The sequence below is a fragment of the Lithobates pipiens genome, unplaced genomic scaffold, assembly GCF_037356315.1.
Source record: "Lithobates pipiens isolate NorthernLeopardFrog02 unplaced genomic scaffold, aLitPip1_a1.2 Scaffold_115, whole genome shotgun sequence".
Lineage (NCBI taxonomy): Eukaryota > Metazoa > Chordata > Amphibia > Anura > Ranidae > Lithobates > Lithobates pipiens.
In genome coordinates, this window is record NW_027507702.1 from 77,638 (window position 1) to 100,347 (window position 22,710).

Sequence of the window (22,710 nt, forward strand, 5' to 3'; positions counted from 1 at the left end):
TCACTGCCCCGCCCACTCCAATCTTATATACAATCACAGTGCGTCACTGCTCCGCCCACTCCCATCTCACCTTATATACAGTCACAGCCCGCCCACTCCAATCTTATATACAATCACAGTATGTCACTGCCCCGCCCACTCCCATCTCAGCTTATTTACATTGATTTCATCTCCTTTCTTTTTAAAAGAAAAAAAAAACAAAAAACGTTTTATACAATGTTGCAAAAACAGCTCATAATTACAATCCAATGATAATCACACATGCGAAGAGCGATCGCACACACACACTTCGATTACCATCAACATCAGATGAATTGCACCTCCCCCACCACCACCACCACCACCACACTGATTGGCCCAAACAGATGACGATTTATTAAGTCGTTATGATGTCATGGCATTTTCTCCTTTTTTTTTTTTTTTTTTTTTTACAGCCAGTCAGACCCGTGCGCAAAACCTCAGAAGGAAGCTGCTTTTTTTAAAAAAAAATGTATTCATTTAATTTTTTTTAATCTACATCTCCCCACACCCACTACCAGCTGAGCCTATTCAGGCGCCATCACAACCTTGGAGTGCAGCTTCCGACTGAGGCTTTTCGCACGGGCGCCTCACCTTCAAAGCAGCTTACCTTTTAACACCTGACCTGACGAGTTTATTAACTCTGATACCAAAAAATGTAAAAAAATGTTATCCCCTCCCCCATTCACCTAAAGATATCAGTAGCTTATATTATAGGAAGTGGCCTTTAGGTGGAGGGAAGTTGGGGCAACGGTAAACCTTGGACTGATTTAGATAACCCGCAAAAGCAGCCTTGGCCATTAGCATTACCATTATAGGTATAAGGAGCTTTGAACGAATGTATCAATAAAGTTCCCAGGAAACAAATATATCTTCAGTACATTTACTAACAGGAAGTAAAATATGCGCTGCAAAATATCTTCCCCCTTCCAATCAGAACACTAGATGACACCTCTTGTTGTATTTAAAGCGCAGGTCCAGCCAAAAAAAAAAAAAACTTTTTTCTTCCAGTTAGAAAGGTTTTAGAACCCATGCAACGTTCTTTGGGAGTCCCATTATAGAGATTTCCCCTCGCTTCCTGTCCCGTGACAACGATTCCAGCAGACGGAAAGTGAGGGGAAAAAAAATCTCCAACAGCAGCAGAAATAAAAACCTGACAGGGGTTTTAGGCTTCCCCCTAATCATCTAACACTTTTTTTTTTATTTCTGTCTGTGTTGCTGTAGGAGAGAATTTTTCCTCACTCCCGGTCTGGTAAAAAAAAAAAAAAAAAAGTGTTGTCACCAGGACAGGAAATGAGGATAAATCTCTATAACCTGAAATTCCCATAGCAGTAAAAACCGGACAGGTCTTCTAATCCTTTTCCACTTTGTCCAGAAAAAAAAAAAGTTTTGGCTTGACACGCTTTGAAGGTGAGATGCCTGTGTGAAAAGCCTCAGATGGAAGCTGCACCCCGCCCACCAGTTCCAAAAAGGTAGTGAGGTCACCTGAATAGGTTCAGCTTCAGGGCCCTCAAGCTGGTAAGGCCATTGCGGGGGGGGGGGGTGGGATAGAAAAAAAAAAAGTTTCCGTCAGAGCTTTTGCACACAGACATTTTGGTCTTAGTAAATTGAATGAACGTGGTCCATGGTGACCCTAAATTGGGGGGAGAAATAGACAAATGTATTCATTGCTGTTACGGGAGTAGTAGAGGAAGGCTGGGTGGAACAAGTCAAAAACTCAGTTCCCCCCCTTATAGTGCAAATAACACTCCGGAACCAACAGTGAAAAAAATCTCAGTCCTCCATTTTGGGGCCTTGAGACCCCCCCAGAGAATGAAGCCATATCAGACACCCCACAACAAATAAAAAAAAAGTCATCAGGCAGATGAACGATTGAACAACTAGCCCTTAGGAAGAGTCATTGTCCTGCCCCCCCCATTGCATTGTGAGAATGGACCATTTGGTCGGCGGATGGGGGGTCTGCACTGGGACAAATAAATGTTCTCCAGCATTGGGCCGTACCCTGTGCTTGTTGAATTGTCCATTGCATACCAATCTGGACTCCACTGAGCCGTGTCCGCCAAGGTGGTGGACCAAAAAAAAAAAAGCCAAAAAGATTGCACAACCATCAGCGGGTTGAAGGCTTGTCCGAGACAACGGCTTCTACCAAGTCTGCTTCAAGTCAATACTGTCATTTTCGGGTGGCCAGAGTCCAAAGTATCAAGTCCAACCCCTGACTGTTCCATGAACAAGTGCGCCAGTTCCAAGCGGTCTTCGACGGACCACATAAAGACTTATGCCGGTAGCCCGCCACCTAGACATCGCCCTTTAAAAACGGTTGCAAGGCCAACTGATAGGCCAAAGAAGAAGTTGCAGGTGAGAAGGCTCAGCTTCACTCCATCCTCTTGCGCCCAAATACGGCGGACATGCTCCTGACGATGCCCTTGATCCCAGCATTTTTCTTGTTGGCATTGCGGTTCTCCCGCACAGACTCCAGGAGTTGGTGGAAGACCACCAGCGAGCCGTGGTAGGTCTCCGCCGCTGAGATCTCGAAGAAGCCGCAGTCGGAGCCGATGGCCAGCATGCGCCCTTCCTCGCTGGAGACTTCCCGCCGATGCTGGAGGTCGCGCTTGTTGCCTACAATGATAACAGGAGCTAAACCCTGGCGCTTCTTCTGCTGGCGGATGCGCTGCAGCTGCTGGCGCACCACGTTGAAGCTGTCGCGGTTGCAAATGCTGTAGACCACGATAAAGCCATCGGCCCATCGCAACTGCTCGTCACTGATACACGTCTGAAGGCTAGGGTTCTGTTCAAGAAAGGCAAAATACTTTCATTAAAAAAAATATCCAAATACACATACATATTGATAAATCACAGTGATAGGTTAAATGAGGCCTAAAGGGTCACCCCACCCAGAAAGGAAATGGAGATGGAGTTAAACCATCTGAGACCTCTACTCGTAACTTGCCCACCATAAACATGTCCAGATACTCTCCTTGTAGAGATTCAACCTGTTCTAAATTCAGTAAGGAGCATGTACACTACAATATGGGCGGGAAAAAAAAATCCGAAAAAACTTCAAGGTAGGTGGGAATGTGGAACTTTAAGGTGGAAGGGAACATTTAACTTTATGGTGGGTGGAAGTTCTCCACTGCATCCCCCAAGAGATATAAGGAACCCAATGGATCTACTAAGTAACAATCACTTTATGTATCCAAGAAGGATTTCATGTAGACATTGACTCACCTGAGGGCAGACAGAGTCCCAGATGCTGAAGAAGGTCTCCCGACCATCCACCATGACATTGTGCGTGTAGATGGACTCTGAAAGACAGAAGAGAAAAATGGATTGTTAGGAGAGCTGAGGATCCTCCAGGACATGATTCATAATCTGATCGATTAAAAACTTATATTCAATACTAACTTAAAATCTAATTTTTAGAACGATAAGCGCTCATGCACATGGGTATATTGGTCAATGTAGCAAAATACGGCCATATTGCGGTGCTCAGGGAACTACAAAATGCAAGCGAGGACCACACTTGGGGAAAGTCTACGCTGAGGGAAGGTCTACGCTGGGGGAAGGTCTACGCTGAGGGAAGGTCTACGTTGAGGGAAGGTCTACGTTGAGGGAAGGTCTATGCTGGGCAAAGTCTACGCTGGGCAAAGTCTACGTTGGGCAAAGTCTACGTTGGGCAAAGTCTACGTTGGGCAAAGTCTACGTTGGGCAAAGTCTACGTTATCTGCAGCCTTGGGCTCCACCCATTCCTTCTCATCTTCTACAGCAAGACTGCCCATGTGAATGAGTTGCCTGCCTACCACCAAGGAAGATATACATTAGCAGGGGAAGGGGGTGTGCTACATACAGTGGGTGATAGAATGAAAACCTTCAGCCTTTAACACAAGTAAAAAGTTGGATCTATAGGGAAAGGAGTAAGCCCTCTTATATTTCAGTTCTATCTCTAAATTCAATAACATTTATACTTTTTTTTTTTAATTTAGCGAGAGGAACTTACCGGTGCCAACGTACTCTCCAATGAACCTTCGGGTCAGGAATCTAACGGTTAACGCTGAAAAGCAGAAGGTAAAAATATTTAGATTTCAACCCAGAAACAACAAAATTCAAGCGTTTAAAGCAAATAATTCATTTGTGACTTTTCAGAACATTTAAAAAAGGTCAAAGGCAGGCTCATTTACCTGCAATATGCCGCAACCAATCAGAATCAGTTTACTGTTGTAAGATCTGATTGGTCGCCATAGACCAGTGATGGAGAACCTCTGCATCCCAGATGTTTTGGAACTACATTTCCCATGATGCTCATGCACTCTGCAGTGTAGTTGGAGCATCATGGGAAATGTAGTTCCAAAACATCTGGGGTGCCGAGGTTCACCATCACTGACATAGGCTATTGCACTAAACAGTTACTCTTCATCCCACCAAGTTACCCTACATCCGTTCATATAAACCTGGCTTTGTGAAACTGTCCAGAATCACCTTTCCTCACAAAAAAAAATGCAACTTAGTTGCCCCGGTTATAATTCAAAGGATCAGTCCATCCAGAAGAGATATTTTATTAACTGGTGGAGAATGCGGGCATGATCAGCATCTGACTGTTATTTGTTGTCGATACCTCAACCGTGAGAACTCCCTGTCAGGATTCCTGACTCTGTTCCTATCCACCTGGGAGGTTTTTGGGTGTCCCCGTTTGTGCGTCCTAGACCCGGGAACCCAGTGTTGGGATGGTGGGAAGCCCTCATAATAGGCACATCAGGTGTACGGACCTGGGAACCCAGTGCTAGGATGGTGGGAACCCCTCATAAAGGGCACAGCAGGTCCTAGACCCGGGAACCCAGTGTTGGGATGGTGGGAACCCCTCATAAAGGGCACAGCAGGTCCTAGACCCGGGAACCCAGTGTTGGGATGGTGGGAAGCCCTCATAATAGGCACATCAGGTGTACGGACCCGGGAACCCAGTGCTAGGATGGTGGGAACCCCTCATAAAGGGCACAGCAGGTGTACAGACCTGCAAACCCAGTGTTGGGATGGTGGGAACCCTTCATAATGGGCAGAGGAGGTGTACAGACCCGGTAACCCAGTGTAGGGATGGTGGGAACCCCTCATAATGGGCACAGCAGGTCTACAAACCCGGGAACTCAGCACAGGGAAGGTAGGGACCCCTCATAATGGGCACAGCATTGATTAGATAGAAGAGACTGCCAGGGGGTTTAACCCTACATCATCCACCAATCCATCACTTGTTGGACTGACCCTTTTTATTGAAAAAATTTCCAAATCTCCTTCAAACTTAAATCAGCAAGGATGGTGCAAATCAGTGCTCCAGACCACAGATTAAGAAGAAGAGGGTGAAGAGTGCACCCCCCCTCCACATTCAATCTGGGCAGCAGAGCTGGCAATCGCATAGAGGGAATTTCTCATAACACGTCTAGTGGCCAAATGTAGTATTTTCGATTTAAAACAAAAAAACATTTGATCAGGAAAGGAAGTAGCCCAATGACATTCGTTCTCTGCACCGTTTGCACAGAACGAATGTACATACCACCTTACCGGGTAATTTTTATATTTATATTATTATTATTATTATTATTATTATTAATAATAATAATAATAATAATACTATAAAAATATTAATTATATATATATATATATATATATATATATATATATATATATATATTATTTATTTATTTTATGAATACACCCTATAAAGCGTTCTGCTAAACATTATCTCCATAATTTCTTTAAAAGGCAAATTTCACAATAGGAACTAAAAAAAAAAAAAAAAAAAAAAATTCCCATTTCAATAAGGTAAATTAAATGTGCTGCACTTTTCACGTACAGTTGTTGGCAGCAGAGCTTGCAATCAAAGTGAGTACTTTCAAATCAAAATTGCATTTCATCTTTTTTTTTATAACTATTGTATAACTATTTATCAACAGGAAAAATGAAACATTTAGGAGGAAAAAAAAGGAGTATACATCTGACATTCATCAAACATTCACGGCTGGTGGTATAAAAGACGGTGATAGATCCACCACCGGTGAATGTTTTGGTGAAAGCCACATTCTCCGCTTTATAAAATGCGCCCCCCCATGGAGCTCGAAAAATAAAAATATTTTTGTCAACCTACCAGATTTGCCCACGTTCTCCGCGCCCAGGACCAAAATGTTGGCTTCCACTTTCTGCTGCTGGTGGCCGATCTCGGTCATCTTGGCTTGCTGATGCTGGTTGGTGCGGATTTGAACAACCATTTGTAATCCGGGAAATTGTTACTGAGAAGAAGAGTGATGAGGAGGATTCTGAGCTCTGAACTGACTGCCGGCTCTTCTTATAGCAGAGGGGAGAGGAGGTGGGCGGGTGATTGACAGCGGCAGTGGCCAATCGCAGAGGACCCCTGGGGGGGGGGGTGTTGACAGTGGCAGTGAATTGTCTTTGCAGGGGCCTTTTCATATGTAATGCAATCAATCAGCCGTGTCCCTCCCTCTCATGCTCTGTATCAGGTGAGCGGACAGTTTCATGTGTCTGGGGGGGGCAAAAATACTTGCGGCAAAAGGATTGGACGTAGGAAATCATAAATAAGATGCAATTAAATAAAATATGAAACAATAAATAAAATACTATAAAATAAAAGAAATACAATGTAATAAAATGAAATATAAAATAATAAATAAAATACTATGAATTAAAAAAAAATTACATTCAATAAAATAAAATATAAAAGAATAAATAAATAAAATGCTATAAAATAAATAAAATGCAATACAATAAAATATAAAAGAATAAATAAAATACTAGAAGATAAATAAAATGCAATACAATAAAATATAAAAGAATAAATAAAATTCTATAAAATAAATAAAATGCAATAAAAATAAAATATAAACGCATACATAAAATAATATGAAATAAATAAAATGCATTAAAATAAAATATAACGAATAAATAAAAATACTATAAAATAAATAAAATGCCATAAAATAAAATTTAAAAGAATAAATAAAATACTATAAAATAAAAAATAAAATGCAATAAAATAAAATATAAAAGTATAAATAAAACACTATAAAATAAAATGCAATAAAATAAAGTATAAAAGAATAAATAAAATACTGTAAAATAAAAAGAATAAATAAAATACTATGAAATAAATAAAATGCAATAAAATAAAATATAAAAGAATAAATAAAATACTATAAAATAAAATTCAATAAAATAAAGCATAAAAGAATAAAAAATACTAAAAAATAAAAAGAATAAATAAAATACTATAAAATAAATAAAATGCAATAAAATATAAATAATAAATAAAATACTGTAAAATAAATAAAATGCAATAAAATAATATATAAAAGAATAAATAAAATACTATAAAATAAATAAACTATAAAATAAATAAAATATAAAAGAATAAATAAAATATTATAAAATAAATAAAATGCAATAAATTAAAATATAATATCTGCATAGCATAAAAAAAATACATAAATAAATAAAATACAATAAAATATATCAAATAAAATATCTGCATAGCATCAAAAAAAATAAAAAAAAATTCTGAGGAGTCAAGTAAATGTAACTCTTAAATGGGTAGCTTGTTTTTTGCTAAATAACGCAGTCATCTAAATGGCCCCCTAGTGGTTTCTGTCTTTGTGACAGTAACTTGTTATGGTTTATATGTATCTCTTTTCCCAGTTGAAATGATACAAAAAATGAATGTGGCTTTAACAGCCGTTTTTTTTCCATCTCAATTACGCAGGTTATTTTCACGCATTGCTGGAAATGGCGTCAGTTTGCGATGCTGTAGCGATAATTTTCTCATTAAACTGTGTAAGTCGCTCCCTAAATATCACATCCATGTGTAATGCTCCGTCACACAAGGCCGTTATACTTATACTGTATAAATTAGAAAAATATACGGTATATTTTTACATTTTTTTAATATCACATTTGCATTTTTACTCTCTCCATAATGCTGTAATCTCCTCGCACAAATGTGTGACTAACATGAGGGAAGAGCAAGAAAGGTAATAAAGTATTTAGACAATCGAAAATACTTTTTTTTTCCTGTCCACTATCTTTTGGGAGTTAAACCACTTCAGCACCCCAGAAGGATTTACCCCCTTAATGACCAGGCCATTTTTTGCTATTCGGCACTGCGCCAATTTAACTGACAATTGCGCTGTTGTGTGACGCTGTATCGAAACAAGCTGGAGGGCCGAGGTTGCCTACCCCTATATTAAGGTGTCAGCATAACAAGACATGTTGGACAATTTCATGCTTCCAACTTTGTGGGAACAGTTTGGGGACGGCCCCTTCCTGTCCCAACACAAAGCACAAAGCACAAAGCAAGCTCCATAAAGACATGGATGGGTGAGTTTGGGGAAGAGGAACTTGACTGGCCTGCACAGAGTTCTGACCTCAACCTGATAGACCACCTTTGGGATGAATATAGTCATATAGTGGTCATATAGTGTATGTGCTTTAGTTGTTGTTTAGCATGTGCTTATTCGTCATTCATGGAAATTGAATGAGGCGTTGCCTCTATATCACTCAGAACATGATTTTTAAAGTGGGCACTGCATGTCATCTTTGTCACATCATTTTAATAATATATAATATTAATAATACTATCGATAATCAGCTTTGTCGCATCAGTTCAATAATAATACTTAATACTTTTAATAATCGGACTTGTCAGTTATGTCACATAATCTTAATAATAATAACAATTATATAAATAATCAATTTTGTCACATCAGTATAATAATAATAATAATACTCATGATAATAATAATTATTATTATTATTATTTAAATTATACTATCAATAATCAGCTTTGTCACATCAGTTCAATAATAATACTTAATACGTTTAATAATCGGACTTGTAACAAAGTCAGTTATGTCACATAATTTTAATAAAAACAATAATAATTATATAAATAATCAATATTGTCACATCAGTATAACAATAATAAATAGTAATATAATTATTATTATTATTATTACTATCAAAAATGAGTTTTGTCATATCAGTTCAATAAGAATACTTAATACTTTTATTAATCAGACTTATCACAATGCCAAATATGTCACATAATTTTAATAATAATGAATAATAATTATATCAATAATCAATTTTGTCATATCAGTTTAATAATAATAAATAATAATGATAATAATAATAATAATGATATTAATAATACTATAAATAATAGATTTTGCCACATCGGTTCAATAATAATAAATAGTAATAATAATTATATTAATAATACTATCAAAAATTAGTTTGGTCACATCAGTTCAATAATAATACTTAATACTTGTAATAATCGATCTTGGCACAATGTCAGTTATGTCACATAATTTGAATAATAATAAATAATAATAATAATAATTCTATCAATAATTAATTTTGTCACATAATTTGAATAATAATAAATAATAATAATGATAATAATAATAATAATTCTATTATTAATACTATCAATAATCAATTGTATCACATCGGTTTAACAATAATAAATAGTAATAATAATAATTATTATATTAATAATACTATCAAAAATTAGTTTTGTCACATTGGTTCATTAATAATGCTTAATACTTTTAATAATCAGTTTTGTCGCAATGCCAGTTATGTCACATCATTTTAATAATAATAAATAATAATAATTCTATCAATAATCAATTTTGTCACATCTGTTTAATAATAATAAATAATGATAATAATACTACTAATAATAATTATAATATTAATACTATCAATAATCAATTATATCACATCGGTTTAACAATAATAAATAGTAATAATTATTATATTAATAATACTATCAAAAATGTGTTTTGTCACATTGGTTCAATAATAATACTTTTAATAATCAGCTTCGTCACAATGGCAGTTATGTCACATCATTTTAATAATAATAAATAATAATAATTCTATCAATAATCAATTTTGTTGCATCTGTTAAATAAATAATAATAATAATAATAATAATAATAATAATAATAATAATAATAATTATTATTATTATTAATACTATCAATTATCAGTTTTGTCACATCAGTTTAATAATACATACTACTTTTAATAATCCATTTTGTCACAATGTCAGTTATGTCACATCATTTTAATAATAAAATAATAATAATAATAATAATAATAATAATTCTATCAATAATCAGTAAATCAGTACTTAATACTAATATTCAGATTTTTCCCAATATCAGTTATGTCACATCATTTAAATAGTATTATTTATTATTTATTATTATTATTATTATTATTGTTATCGATAATCTTTTTTTTGTCACATCAGTTTAATAATCAATATTTGTAATAATAAGTTTTGTCACATAATGTCCCGCCGATAATAATGATGATGATGATGATGATAGGCCCCACATGGCTGTTTCTGTTTTCCATTCCCAATAACGCAATCAGTCATAATCACATCGCCATGGTCTATGCGGGTGCCATCTCGTAGGATTAAAGCCCAGCACAGCTTGAATACAATAATACAAGGCGTGAATGAGCTGTGATTGGTGTTTACAAAACATTCGCTTCCTATGAATAAAACACTCATCTGCGGCCACTGATGAAGGTGGAACCTCTAAGATTACTTCATCCTCCAATAGAAAGTGTCTGTTCTTGTAATACACAAGAGGTGAGGAGCCGCTCATTACCTCTCACAGATCAAAGTCCCAGGAGGCCAATCCACATCATCTGAAAGGAAACATTTCAAGAGGGAAAAGGAGGGGTGTGGTGGTTGGGGGAGGGGTGACCACTGCTGAGCTCCCCTGCAAAGTTGAGTTACCTGGCTGGTATGCTGACCCTCTCTGTAATATTTTCCGTATTCATGACATTGAACTTTAAGTATACATCAGAAAAGGCGGAAAAAAGCCCCCATCTAGATTATTCTGGGTTACAGACGGAGTTATAAGTATTAAAGCCGGAAGGTTAAAATGATAGCCAGGAGGTAAGCATTTCCAGTAGAAGTTAGGAATAGAACTTTGGGTTTAGGATTTAGGGTTAGAGTTTAGAGCTTTAAAAGTAGACTTAGGACTTAAGGGGTAAAGTTAGAGTTAAGGTTAAGGTAGGACTTAAGCGGTAGGGTAAGTGTTAGGGCTTTAGAGTTATAGTAGACCTTTAGGGATAAGGTTAGTGCTCTAGAGTTAGGGTAGGACTTAAGGGATAGGGTTAATGTTAGGGCTTTCAAGCTAGGATTAGGGTAGGACATATGGTGTAGAGTTAGCGTTAGGACTTTAGAGTAATGGTAGACCTTTAGGGATACGGTTAGTGTTCAGGCTCTAGAGTTAGGGTCAGGGTCAGACTTAAGGGATAGGGTTAATGTTATTGTTTTCATGCTAGGATTAGGATAGGACATACAGTGTAGGGTTAGTGTTATGGCTTTAGAGTTAGGGTTAAGGTAAGGCAAATGGAATAAGGGGGAGGGGGGGAGTAGTTTTTGGCGCTATACCTGAAGGTCACCTATAATTGTGGTGAAACACCAGAAAAATCCCATTTAGAAATCAATCCCTCTATATAAAAAATATATAATAAATATATACAACCCTACGTGGAATGGGTAGACTTAATGTGGTACCGTTAGGATTGAAAAGTGTAAATTATACGTATTATAGCTTGTATCAATTTGCTAATGATTTAGTGACCGTGGATTATATATCCCTCGGAGTGTGAAAAAAAAAGGAGTTAATATTTCCTGTTATAGCATGTGTAGTGATTTTTAAAAAAAAAAAAAAATTTACTGTTCGTGTCTAAAAGTAATGTGTTCTAATCTCATTATTAGTGAACGAACAATGTATATAAAATTCATTAAAAAAAATCCATATAAAAATATATGACCAAAAATATAATCCAGTGCCGGAATAAATAAATAAATAAATATATATATAAGTGCCAATTAATAAAAATCCTGCATAAAAAGAAAAAAAGGGAAGAAATATAATAAATATATTATAAATATAAATATAAATAAATATAATATATATAATATAATTGCCCTCACCAGAAATCCTACCCCAGTTGGGGTGGATAAGCCCCTGCGCTGCTCTCTGGCGTTATCCTGGGAGATGTTTGTTCATCCAATGATATTGTATCCTCGTTTATATATATGTGATAGAAATAAGGACATATCCATGGTGTAGAACGTAACTGTAACCGCTGCCGTCTGTCTAGAACCGTGATGGTGAACCTTGGCACCCCAGATGTTTTGGAACTACATTTCCCATGATGCTCAACTACACTGCAGAGTGCCAGAGCATCATGGGAAATGTAGTTTCAAAACATCTGGGGTGCCAAGGTTCACCATCACTGGCCTAGAAGGTGCACGTCGTATGGCAATGGTGTAACAATCGCATGGTGCAATGGTGAAACTACCAAGGCGGCAAAGATTGCAATCGCAACCGGGCCCTGGTGTCCCACCACTGTGGGGAGGACCCAAGATGGCAGAATGGGGGCCACTGCAGAACATGTGAAAGGGACCATAAAGGGCCCCCGTGATGGGAATAAAAGGGGCCTGGGATCTGAGGGAAGGGCCCTGGCAATCAGGGGAGAACTTCATAGTTTTTTTGCATCGAGGCCCCGAAGGTTCTAGTCATGCCTCCGGTATGGGGAACCCCCTCTCCCCAATAATACCCCAAATTATACAATCTTGAATACATAATCTATATTACCAAAAGTATTGGGACAACTGCCTTTACACACACATGAACTTTAATGGCATCCCAGTCTTAGTCCGTAGGGTTCCATATTGAGTTGGCTACAGTGAACAAACACAGATTAAGGCCGTTGATGCATTTCAGCCTATAAGGCCTTAGTCATAACCTTATGACTAAGGCCTTATAGGCTGAAACGCTGTCAACTGACTTAATCTGTGTTCAATATTGAGTTGGGCCACCCTTTGCAGCTATAACAGCTTCATCTCTTCTGGGAAGGCCGTCCACAGGGTTTAGGAGTGTGTCTATGGGGATGTTTGACCATTCTTCCAGAAGAGCATTTGTGAGGTCCGGTGTTCTGGCAGACAGTGTCCTGCCATCATATAGTGTCCGCTCTGTACTGCGCATGCGCACTACACAGAGGACACTATCGGATGGGGGACCTTATATGATGGGACACCGGCACTGATGTTGGACAAGAAGGCCTGGCTTGCAGTCTCTGCTCTAATTCATCCCAAAGGTGTTCTATCAGGTTGAGGTCAGGACTCCACCCCAAACTCGCTCATCCATGTCTTTATGGACCTTGCTTTGTGCACTGGGGGCGCAGTCATGTTGGAACAGGAAGGGACCCTCCCCAAACTGCTGGCTGTATGGTCTTGGCCACCGTGCTGCAGCTCAGTTTCAGGGTCCTGCCAATCTTCTTATAGCCTAGGCCATCTTTATGTAGAGCAACAATTCTTTTTTTTCAGATCCTCAGAGAGTTCTTTGCCATGGAGGTGCCATTTTGAACTTCCGGTGACCAGTATGAGAGAGTGAGAGCGATAACACCAAATTTAACACACCTGCTCCCCATTCACACCTGAGACCTTGTAACACTAACGAGTCACATAACACCGGGGAGGGGAAAATGGCTAATTGGGCCCAATTTGGACATTTTCCCTTAGGGGTGTACTGACTTTTGTTGCTGGCGGTTTAGACATTAATGGCTGTGTGTTGAGTTATTTTGAGGGGACAGGAAATTTACACTGTTATACAAGCTGTACACTCACAACTTTACATTGTAGACAAGTGTCATTTCTTCAGTGTTGTCACAAGAAAAGATAGAAGAAAATATCCACAAATGTCACTGAGGGGTGTACTTACTTATGTGAGATAATGTAATTGCAGAGCGACAATAAAGGGTTTACAATTAAAGTTCATGCAGAAGGTCATTTAGAGACGTTGTGTTGTGTTGTGTTGTGTTGTGTGGTTGTTTTACATACAAATAGGGATTAGCAGGTTTTGTGTATCGCCTTGTTGTTGGCTTCCCCCAATCATAACACATTGTAGCGCACACTGCCTTGATGGGCCAAGTAATGAAAGAATAGTGGAGACAGTGAGAGGTGTCGGGTCTCCCACCAGGGGGCGTCTCCTTCACCTCCATCCTCACCTCCTCCACCATGGAGAGGACAATGGAGGTGCAGGAGACGCCCCCTGGTGTGCAGATAACAAAAGTTCACCCTGAACTTGTATTTCCATATCTATACCTCCCGCATCACCACCCCCCAGAGCCAGAGGAAGGATTATCCATAGACTTCTATAGAGCGATCACTAGAGGAACAACCAACCCTCATCTACACACCGCAGATTATCCCTTATCCCTCTAGAGATGTGCAGAACATCGCTCCCTCCCATCCCCCTCCTGAAAGATCCATATTGATAGATTCTGCAGTTTATCCCATCACTGACCCCTCTAGAGATGTGCAGAGCATCGCTCCCTCCCCTCCCCCCTCCGAACAGATCCATATTGATATATTCTGCAGATTATCTCATCACTGACCTCTCTAGAGATCTGCAGAGCATCGCTCCCTCCCATCCCCCCTCTGGACAGATTCATATTGATAGATTCTGCAGATTATCCCATCACTGACCCCTCTAGAGATGTGCAGAGCATCACTCCCTCCCATCCCCCTCCGGACAGACCCATATTGATAGATTCTGCAGATTATCCCATCACTGACCCCTCTAGAGATCTGCAGAGCATCACTCCCTCCCCTCCGCCTCCTGACAGATCCATATTGATATATTCTGCAGATTATCCCATCACTGACCTCTCTAGAGATCTGCAGAACATCGCTCCCTCCCATCCCCCCTCCGGACAGATCCATATTGATACATTCTGCAGATTATCCCATCAATGACCCCTCTAGAGATCTGCAGAACATCGCTCCCTCCCCTCCCTCTCCTGACAGATCCATATTGATACATTCTGCAGATTATTCCATCACTGGCCCCTCTAGAGATCTGCAGAACATCGCTCCCTCCCCTCCCTCTCCTGACAGATCCATATTGATATATTCTGCAGATTATCCCATCACTGACCCCTCTAGAGATCTGCAGAACATCGCTCCATCCCATCCCCCTCCTGACAGATCCATATTGATATATTCTGCAGATTATCACATCACTGACCCCTCTAGAGATCTGCAGAACATTGCTCCGTCCCCTCCCCCTCCTGACAGATCCATATTTATATATTCTGCAGATTATCCCATCACTGACCCCCCTAGAGATCTGCAGAACATCGCTCCCTCCCCTCCCCCTCCTGACAGATCCATATTGATATATTCTGCAGATTATTCCATCACTGACCCCTCTAGAGATCTGCAGAACATCACTCCCTCCCATCCTCCTTCTGACAGATCCATATTGATATATTCTGCAGATTATCCCATCACTGACCCCTCTAGAGATATGCAGAACATCGCTCCCTCCCCTCCGCCTCCTGATAGATCCATATTGATATATTTTGCAGATTATCCCACCACTGACTTCTCTAGAGATCTGCAGAACATTGCTCCCTCCCCTTCCTCTCCTGACAGATCCATATTGATATATTCTGCAGATTATCCCATCACTGACCCCTCTAGAGATCTGCAGAACATCGCTCCCTTCCATCCCCCTCCAGACAGATCCATATTGATATATTCTGCAGATTATCCCATCACTGACCCTTCTAGAGATCTGCAGAACATCGCTCCCTCCTATATTTGGATTAGGATGCAGTTGGCTGTGAATTGGCGGGGGGTCAGGAAATCTTATCTCCCGGTTATAGAGATGTGGGATTATCTCACAGTATTGGGCAATTAATATAACATAAAATACGGGTTACACTGGGGGATCGATGGCCTGGTTTACATTCTGTGTAACGGAATTAATGACACACAAACCTCATTTTTAATATTATCACTTCTCTCCGTTGAGCGTTTAAAATTTCATAAGAACAGTGGGGGATGTGCTAATCCCCGCTCACATGTACAGCAATGCAGGTCAGTGGGGCTCTTCACGTGTACTCGGGATTAGAAAACAAAGGATTTCATCACAGTACTGATCATATAAGAATATCCATCAAGGTGTATGGGGAGATCAGACAGATGAGGAGCCATGCGGCCCAATATTACAGATAGTGGTGAGAGATGCTGTACTACTGCCCCCTGCTGGCCACTGATGTTTTAGCTTTAGGCTGGATTTACATCTACACTATATTACCAAAAGTATTGGGACGCCTGCCTTTACACTCACATGAACTTTAATGGCATCCCAGTCTTAGTCCGGAGGGTTCAATATTGAGTTGGCTACAGTGAACAAACACAGATTAAGGCCGTTGATACGTTTCAGCCTATAAGGCCTTAGTCATAACCTTATGACTAAGGCCTTATAGGCTGAAACGCTGTCAATTGACTTAATCTGTGTTCAATATTGAGTTTGCCCACCTATAACAGCTTCAACTCTTCTGGGAAGGCCGTCCACAAGGTTTAGGAGCGTGTCTATGGGAATGTTTCTCAACCCCAGTCCTCAAGGCGCCCCCCAACAGGTCATGTTTTCAGGCTTTCCGTTATTTTGCACAGGTGAACGGATCAGTTTCACTGCCTTAGTAATTACCACGGCTGTTACATCCGAGGGAAATCCCGAAAACATGACCTGTTGGGGCGCCTTGAGGACTGAAGTTGAGAAACACTGGTCTGTGGGAATGTTTGACCATTCTTCCAGAAGCGCCTTTGTTAGGTCAGACACTGATGTTGGACGAGAAGGCCTGGCTCGCAGTCTCCGCTCTAATTCATCCCAAAGGCATTCTCTCAGGTTGAGGTCAGGACAGTCAAGTTCCTCCACCCCAAACGCGCTCATCCATGTCTTTATGGACCTTGCTTTGTGCACTGGTCCACATCATCTGGTGGAGGGAGGATTATGGTGTGGGGTTGTTTTTCAGGGGTTGAGATTGGCCCCTTAGTTCCAGTGAAGGGAACTCTTAAGGCATCAGCATATGAAGACAATTTGAACAATTTTCAGACTCCCTGTGCTCTCAAGCCCCCCTGTACTTTCTACCTCCCCCCATACTCTCCGCTGCCCCCGTGCCCTCTGCCACTCTCCTAGTGCTCTCCAGCCCCCCCCCCTCAGTGCTCTCCACCTCCCCCTGTGCTCTCTATCCCCCATGCTCTCCACCTCCCCCCATGCTCTCCACTCCCCCTGTGCCCTCTGCCTCTCCCCCTCCCCCAGTGGTCTCCAGCCCCCCTGTACTTTCCACCTCCCCCATGCTCTCTGCTGTCCCCATGCCCTCTGCCACTCTCCTAGTGCTCTCCAGCCCCTCCCCCCCCAGTGCTCTCCACCGTCCCCTATGCTTGCCGCTGCCCCCCGTGCCCTCTGCCACTCTCCCAGTGCTCTCCAGCCCCCCAGTGCTCTCCACCTCCCCCTGTATGCTTTAAACCCCATGCTCTCCACCTCCCCCATGCTCTCCATTTCCCCTGTGCCCTCTGCCTCTCCCCCTCCCCCAGTGGTCTTCAGCCCTCCTGTACTTTCCACCTCCCCCATGCTCTCTGCTGTCCCCGTGCCCTCTGCCACTCTCCTAGTGCTCTCCAGCCCCCCCCCCCCCCCAATGCTCTCCACCGCCCCCTATACTCGCTGCTGCCCTCGTGCCCTCTGCCACTCTCCCAGTGCTCTCCAGTCCCCCCCAGTGCTCTCCAGCCCCCCAATGCTCTCCACCTCCCCCTGTGCTCTCTATGCCCCATGCTCTCCACCTCTCCCCATGCTCTCCACTGCTCCTGTGCCCTCTGCCTCTCCCCCTCCCCCAGTGGTCTCCAGCCCACCCTGTACTTTCCACCTCCCCCATGCTCTCCGCTGCCCCCATGCCCTCTGCCACTCTCCTAGTGCTCTCCAGCCCCCCCCACCCCCATGCTCTTCACCACCCCCTATGCTCGCCGCTGCCCCCGTGCCCTCTGCCACTCTCCCAGTGCTCTCCAGCCCCCCCAGTGCTCTCCAGCCCCCCAGTGCTCTCCACCTCCCCCTGTAACCTCTAACCCCCATGCTCTCCACCTCCCCCATGCTCTCCATTGCCCCTGTGCCCTCTGCCTCTCCCCCTCCCCCAGTGGTCTCCAGCCCCCCTGTACTTTCCACCTTCCCCATGCTCTCTGCTGCCCCCGTGCCCTCTGCCTCCCCCCAGTGCTCTCCAGCCCCCCATGCTCTCTACCCCACCATGCTTGCCGCTGCCCCCTGTGTCCTCTGCCTCTCCCCCAGTGCTCTATGCAGCCCCCCCCAGTGGTCTCCAGCGCCCCCCAATGATCTCCACCTCCCCTCTGTGCTCCCCCCCCCCCGTGCTCGCCTGCCCTCCCTGTGCCTTTCACCCCACCCCACGTTTTTGCTTTCCCCTGTGCTCTCCAACCCCCTGTGCCCTGCAACCTCCCCCATGCTCTATGGCCCCCTTTTGCTCTCTTCTGTCTGCCTGTGTTCTCTGCCTCTACCCTGTGCTCCCCGGACCCCCCCCCATGCTCTCTTCCTCCCCCCACAGTGCTCTCCGGCCCCCCTGTGCTTTCGCCCCACCCCATATTCTCAAGGTTCTTTTCTCTGCTCTCTGCCCCCCCCCCGCTCTTTCCCAGTCCCCCTCGCCCCCTGAAACTCTGCTGGGTTCCCCCTCAGGGTGGAGAGTGGGGAAGGGGCTGGTTAACATGTCATGGGCTGCTCATTCCAAGATGCCTAGGCCTATTTATTTATTTTTTTGTCCTAGTCCGGGCCTGATTGAACCCCATGGACTAAGACTGGGATGCCGTTAAAGTTTATGTGCGTGTAAAGGCAGGTGTCCCAATACTTTTGGTAATATAGTGTGTGTTACCTGGGTGGCAACATTATTAACCCCTTTATGACACAGTAATACATGAATGCAGCATCCAGGAGGAGGGATGTAAATCCAGGTACCGCATGTATGTGTCCATCCAAATCAGGGACAATCCCTTCAAACCAGGGACAGTCCATCCAAATCAGGGACAGTACATCCAAATCAGGGATAATCCCTCCTAATCAGGGACAGTCTATCCAAATCAGGGATAATTCCTCCAAATCAGGGACAGTCCATCCAAATCAGGGATAATCCCTCCAAATCAGGGACAGTCCATCCAAATCAGGGATAATTCCTCCAAATCAGGGACAGTCCATCCAAATCAAGGACAGTACATCCAAATCAGGGACAATCCCTTCAAATCAGGGATAGTCCCTCCAAATCAGGGATAATCCCTCCAAATCAGGGATAGTCCCTCCAAATCAGGGACAGTCCATCCAAATCAGGGATAATTACTCCAAATCAGGGATAGTCCCTCCAAATCAGGGATAATCCCTCCAAATCAGGGACAGTTCATCCAAATCAGGGACAGTCCATCCAAATCAGGGATAATCCTTCCAAATCAGGGACAGTCCCTCCAAATCAGGGACAGTCCATCCAAATCAGGGACGATCCCACCAAATCAGGGACAATCCCACCAAATCAGGGATAATCCCTCCAAATCAGGGATAATCCCTCCAAATCAGGGATAATCCCTCCAAATCAGGGACAGTCCATCCAAATCAGGCATAATCCCTCCAAATCAGGGACAGTCCCTCCAAATCAGGGACAGTCCATCCAAATCAGGGATAATTCCTCCAAATCAGGGACAGTCCATCCAAATCAGGGATAATCCCTCCAAATCAAGGAAGTCCCTCCAAATCAGGGATAATCCCTCCAAATCAGGGACAGCCCATTCAAATAAGGGATAATCCCTCCAAATCAGGGACAGTCCATCCAAATCAGGGATAATCCCTCTAAATCAGGGATAGTTCCTCCATATCAGGGATAATCCCTCCAAATCAGGGACAGTCCCTCCAAATCAGGGATAATCCCTCCAAATCAGGGACAGTCCCTTCAAATCAGGGATAATCCCTCCAAATCAGGGACAGTCCCTCCAAAGCAGGGATAGTCTTTTCAAATCAGGGACTGTTCTTCCAATTCAGGGACAGTCCCTCCAAATCAGAGAAATCCCTCCAAATCAGGGACTGTTCTTCCAAATCAGGGACAGTGCAAACCAAATCAGGGACAGTCCCTCCAAATCAGGGACAGTTGGGAGCTATGTACTAATGCATGCTCTTAGATTGTAAGCTCTAAGGAGCAGGGCCCTCTGATTCCTCCGGTATTAAAGTGTACTGTACTTGTACTGTCTGCCCCCATGTTGTAAAGCGCCAAATAAACTGTCGGCGCCATATAAATCCTGTATAATAATAATAATAAAATGAAAGTTGCACCATTGGGCGCTGGGGTTTTGTATTGACCATGAAGGGGTTAAAGAGCCCGGTGCCATCTCCTGAGTGCGGCAACAACATCACATGGCCATTTGTAAACACTTCTCTGCGCCGCGTGCCGCGGACACGGCAAGGTGGGGGAAGGGATAAATTGCATTTGTATTGACAGGACCCGGCCGAGGAAATTCTGAGGACGCCGCTCTTCCTCTGACTTAACGGTGAGGATAATTCCAGCCCGCGGCCGGCGATAATATGGAAGGATGGTGCCTCGCGCTAATTGTTGCAGATTAACCAGATTGAGTCTTCTGAAGGACCTCGGCGAGCTCGCCACCGCTAATCGTTTTCTAGGAAGAGCCGGCCTCGGACGCACCAGATGCAAAATGAATTTCCTTGTAAGAGTTCCAGAACTTTGAGGCGGAGGAAGGGTGGCGGGGGCATGGGGTGGCAGATGGATCGTTTTATTCATTCAACTAATTGTGAGATATGAAGGGAGATCACTGAGAAGCCTGGGGGCTCCTCCTCCATGTTTACCGGCTCTGGACTGAAACGGCTTCCTCTGATTTTACCGCACACTGTGAGCTTCTCACCATGTGCATTAGAAGCTGCAGCCCGTCATATAGCACTTGTCTCATTTGCTAGCTTGGAGGACATCCAGCATTATCTAGCCAGTGGTGGCCCGTCCATAGATGACGCATGGGTGTGGCCTCCCCAATCCATGCGTCCAGCCCCCTGATCTACATATCGGGGCACCGGACCATGGATTCCAATGGAAGGGGGATGCATTTTTGAAGCACCTGATTAAAGGCTGAGGCTCTAATAGGCTTAAAAAAAAGGGTGGGCTCAGGACGCAGAGCATTGCCCTCAAATCCCACCCAGTTGTGTAACCATAGCAAAATGGGGGACAAATGAGGAGGAAAAGGGGACAGAGGGACGTTGTTTCAAATTTGGGACAGTCCCTCCAAATCAGGGACAGTTCTTACAAATCAGGGACAGTCCTTCCAAATTAGGGACAGTCCCTCCAAATCAGGGACAGTCCCTCCAAATCAGGGACAATCCTTCCTAATCAGGGAAAATCCCTCCAAATCAGGGACAATCCCTCCAAATCAGGGACAATCCCTCCAAATCAGGGACTGTTCTTCCAAATCAGGGACAATCCCTCCAAATCAGGGAAAGTCCCTCCAAATCAGGGATAATCCCTCCAAATCAGGGAAAGTCCCTCCAAATCAGGGATAATCCCTCCAAATAAGGAACAGTCCATCCAAATCAGGGATACTCCCTCCTAATCAGAGACAGTCCCTCCAAATCAGGGATAATCCCTCCTAATCAGGGACAATCCCTCGAAATCAGAGACAGTCCCTCCAAATCATGAACAATCCCTCCAAATCAGGGACAGTCCTCCAAATCAGGGATAATCCCTCCAAATAAAGAACAGTCCCTCCAAATCAGGGATAATCTCTACTAATCAGGGACAGTCCCTCCAAATCAAGGACAGTTCTTCCAAATCAGGGACAGTCCCTCCAAATCAGGGACAATCCCTCCAAATCAGGCACAGTCCCTCCAAATCAGGGACAGTCCCTCCAAATCAGGGACAATCCCTCCAAAACAGGGACAGTCCCTCCAAATCAGGGACATTCCCTCCAAATCAGGGACAGTCCCTCCAAATCAGAGACAGTCCCTCCAAATCAGGGACAATCCCTCTCATTTGCCAGCTTGGAGGACATCTAGCATTATCTAGCCAGTGGTGGCTGGTCCATAGAGGACGCACAGGCGTGGCCTCCCCTATCCATGCGTCCGGCCCCCTGATTTACATATCGGGGCACCAGCCCATGGATTCCAATGGGAGGGGTGTATTTTTGAAGCACATGATTAGAGCCAAAGGCTCTAATAGGCTTCAAAAAAGGGTGGGCTCGGGGTGCAGCGCATTGCCCTCAAATCCCACCCAGTTGTGTGACCATAGCGAATAAATTTTCACTATTTTCACACTAAAGTTCCTCCCCGCCAATTAGGGGGCAGGTCATGAAACCTGTTTGCCTGATAGGCCAAAGCGTTTGGCGCTTTGGTGGAAGAGGAGACATGGCGGAGGCAGCTGGAGGGTAGTGGTGTCGCCACTGCCCACACTCCGGGGGATCTGTCAGTGCCGGACTGCCCACGGGGGGTGTTATTTGTTTGCCGTCCCCCAAAAAAAGAACCCACCAGTGTATCAAGCCCTTTCCTCCCCAGCCTCCCTGGCCCCGCCCCTCTCATTCATTGGATTTCAGTTCTTTCAATCATAAAGGCTCAGCATCACATGTGGGCGTTACCTGTCCAATACAGTCTGCCTAGGAATGCCCACTCCTCCAGACTGACACCCCCATCAAGGCATTTTGATATTAGCATAACTCCTCCCGCTGCTTCTATCAGGACTGAGGGCTCTTGGGTAGGGTTGTCACCTGTCTGGGATTCA

General features: G+C 43.1%; 1 protein-coding gene across 1 annotated transcript; it reads right to left on the reverse strand.

Annotated features, from left to right (window-relative positions):
- Positions 1-332: 332 nt before the first annotated feature.
- Positions 333-6,303, reverse strand: LOC143973661 (ras-related and estrogen-regulated growth inhibitor-like protein). The gene is made up of 4 exons (XM_077474529.1): positions 6,146-6,303; positions 4,013-4,066; positions 3,244-3,320; positions 333-2,803 (listed from the first exon to the last, which is right to left on the reverse strand). Exons 1-4 carry the CDS (start codon positions 6,264-6,266, stop codon positions 2,390-2,392), a joined length of 666 nt encoding a protein of 221 aa, XP_077330655.1. The 5' UTR covers positions 6,267-6,303; the 3' UTR covers positions 333-2,389.
- Between the last annotated feature and the right edge of the window lie 16,407 nt (positions 6,304-22,710).

Bases quoted from the DNA above. Each gene is read 5' to 3' on its own strand.
- LOC143973661 (XM_077474529.1), bottom strand. From the start codon at position 6,266: ATGGTTGTTCAAATCCGCACCAACCAGCATCAGCAAGCCAAGATGACC. The intron at 3,321-4,012 runs GTAAGTTCCTCT...TCTGTCTTTCAG, and splicing joins TGGAGAGTACGTTGGCACCG to AGTCCATCTACACGCACAAT. The intron at 2,804-3,243 runs GTGAGTCAATGT...TTTCTTGAACAG, and splicing joins GGGACTCTGTCTGCCCTCAG to AACCCTAGCCTTCAGACGTG.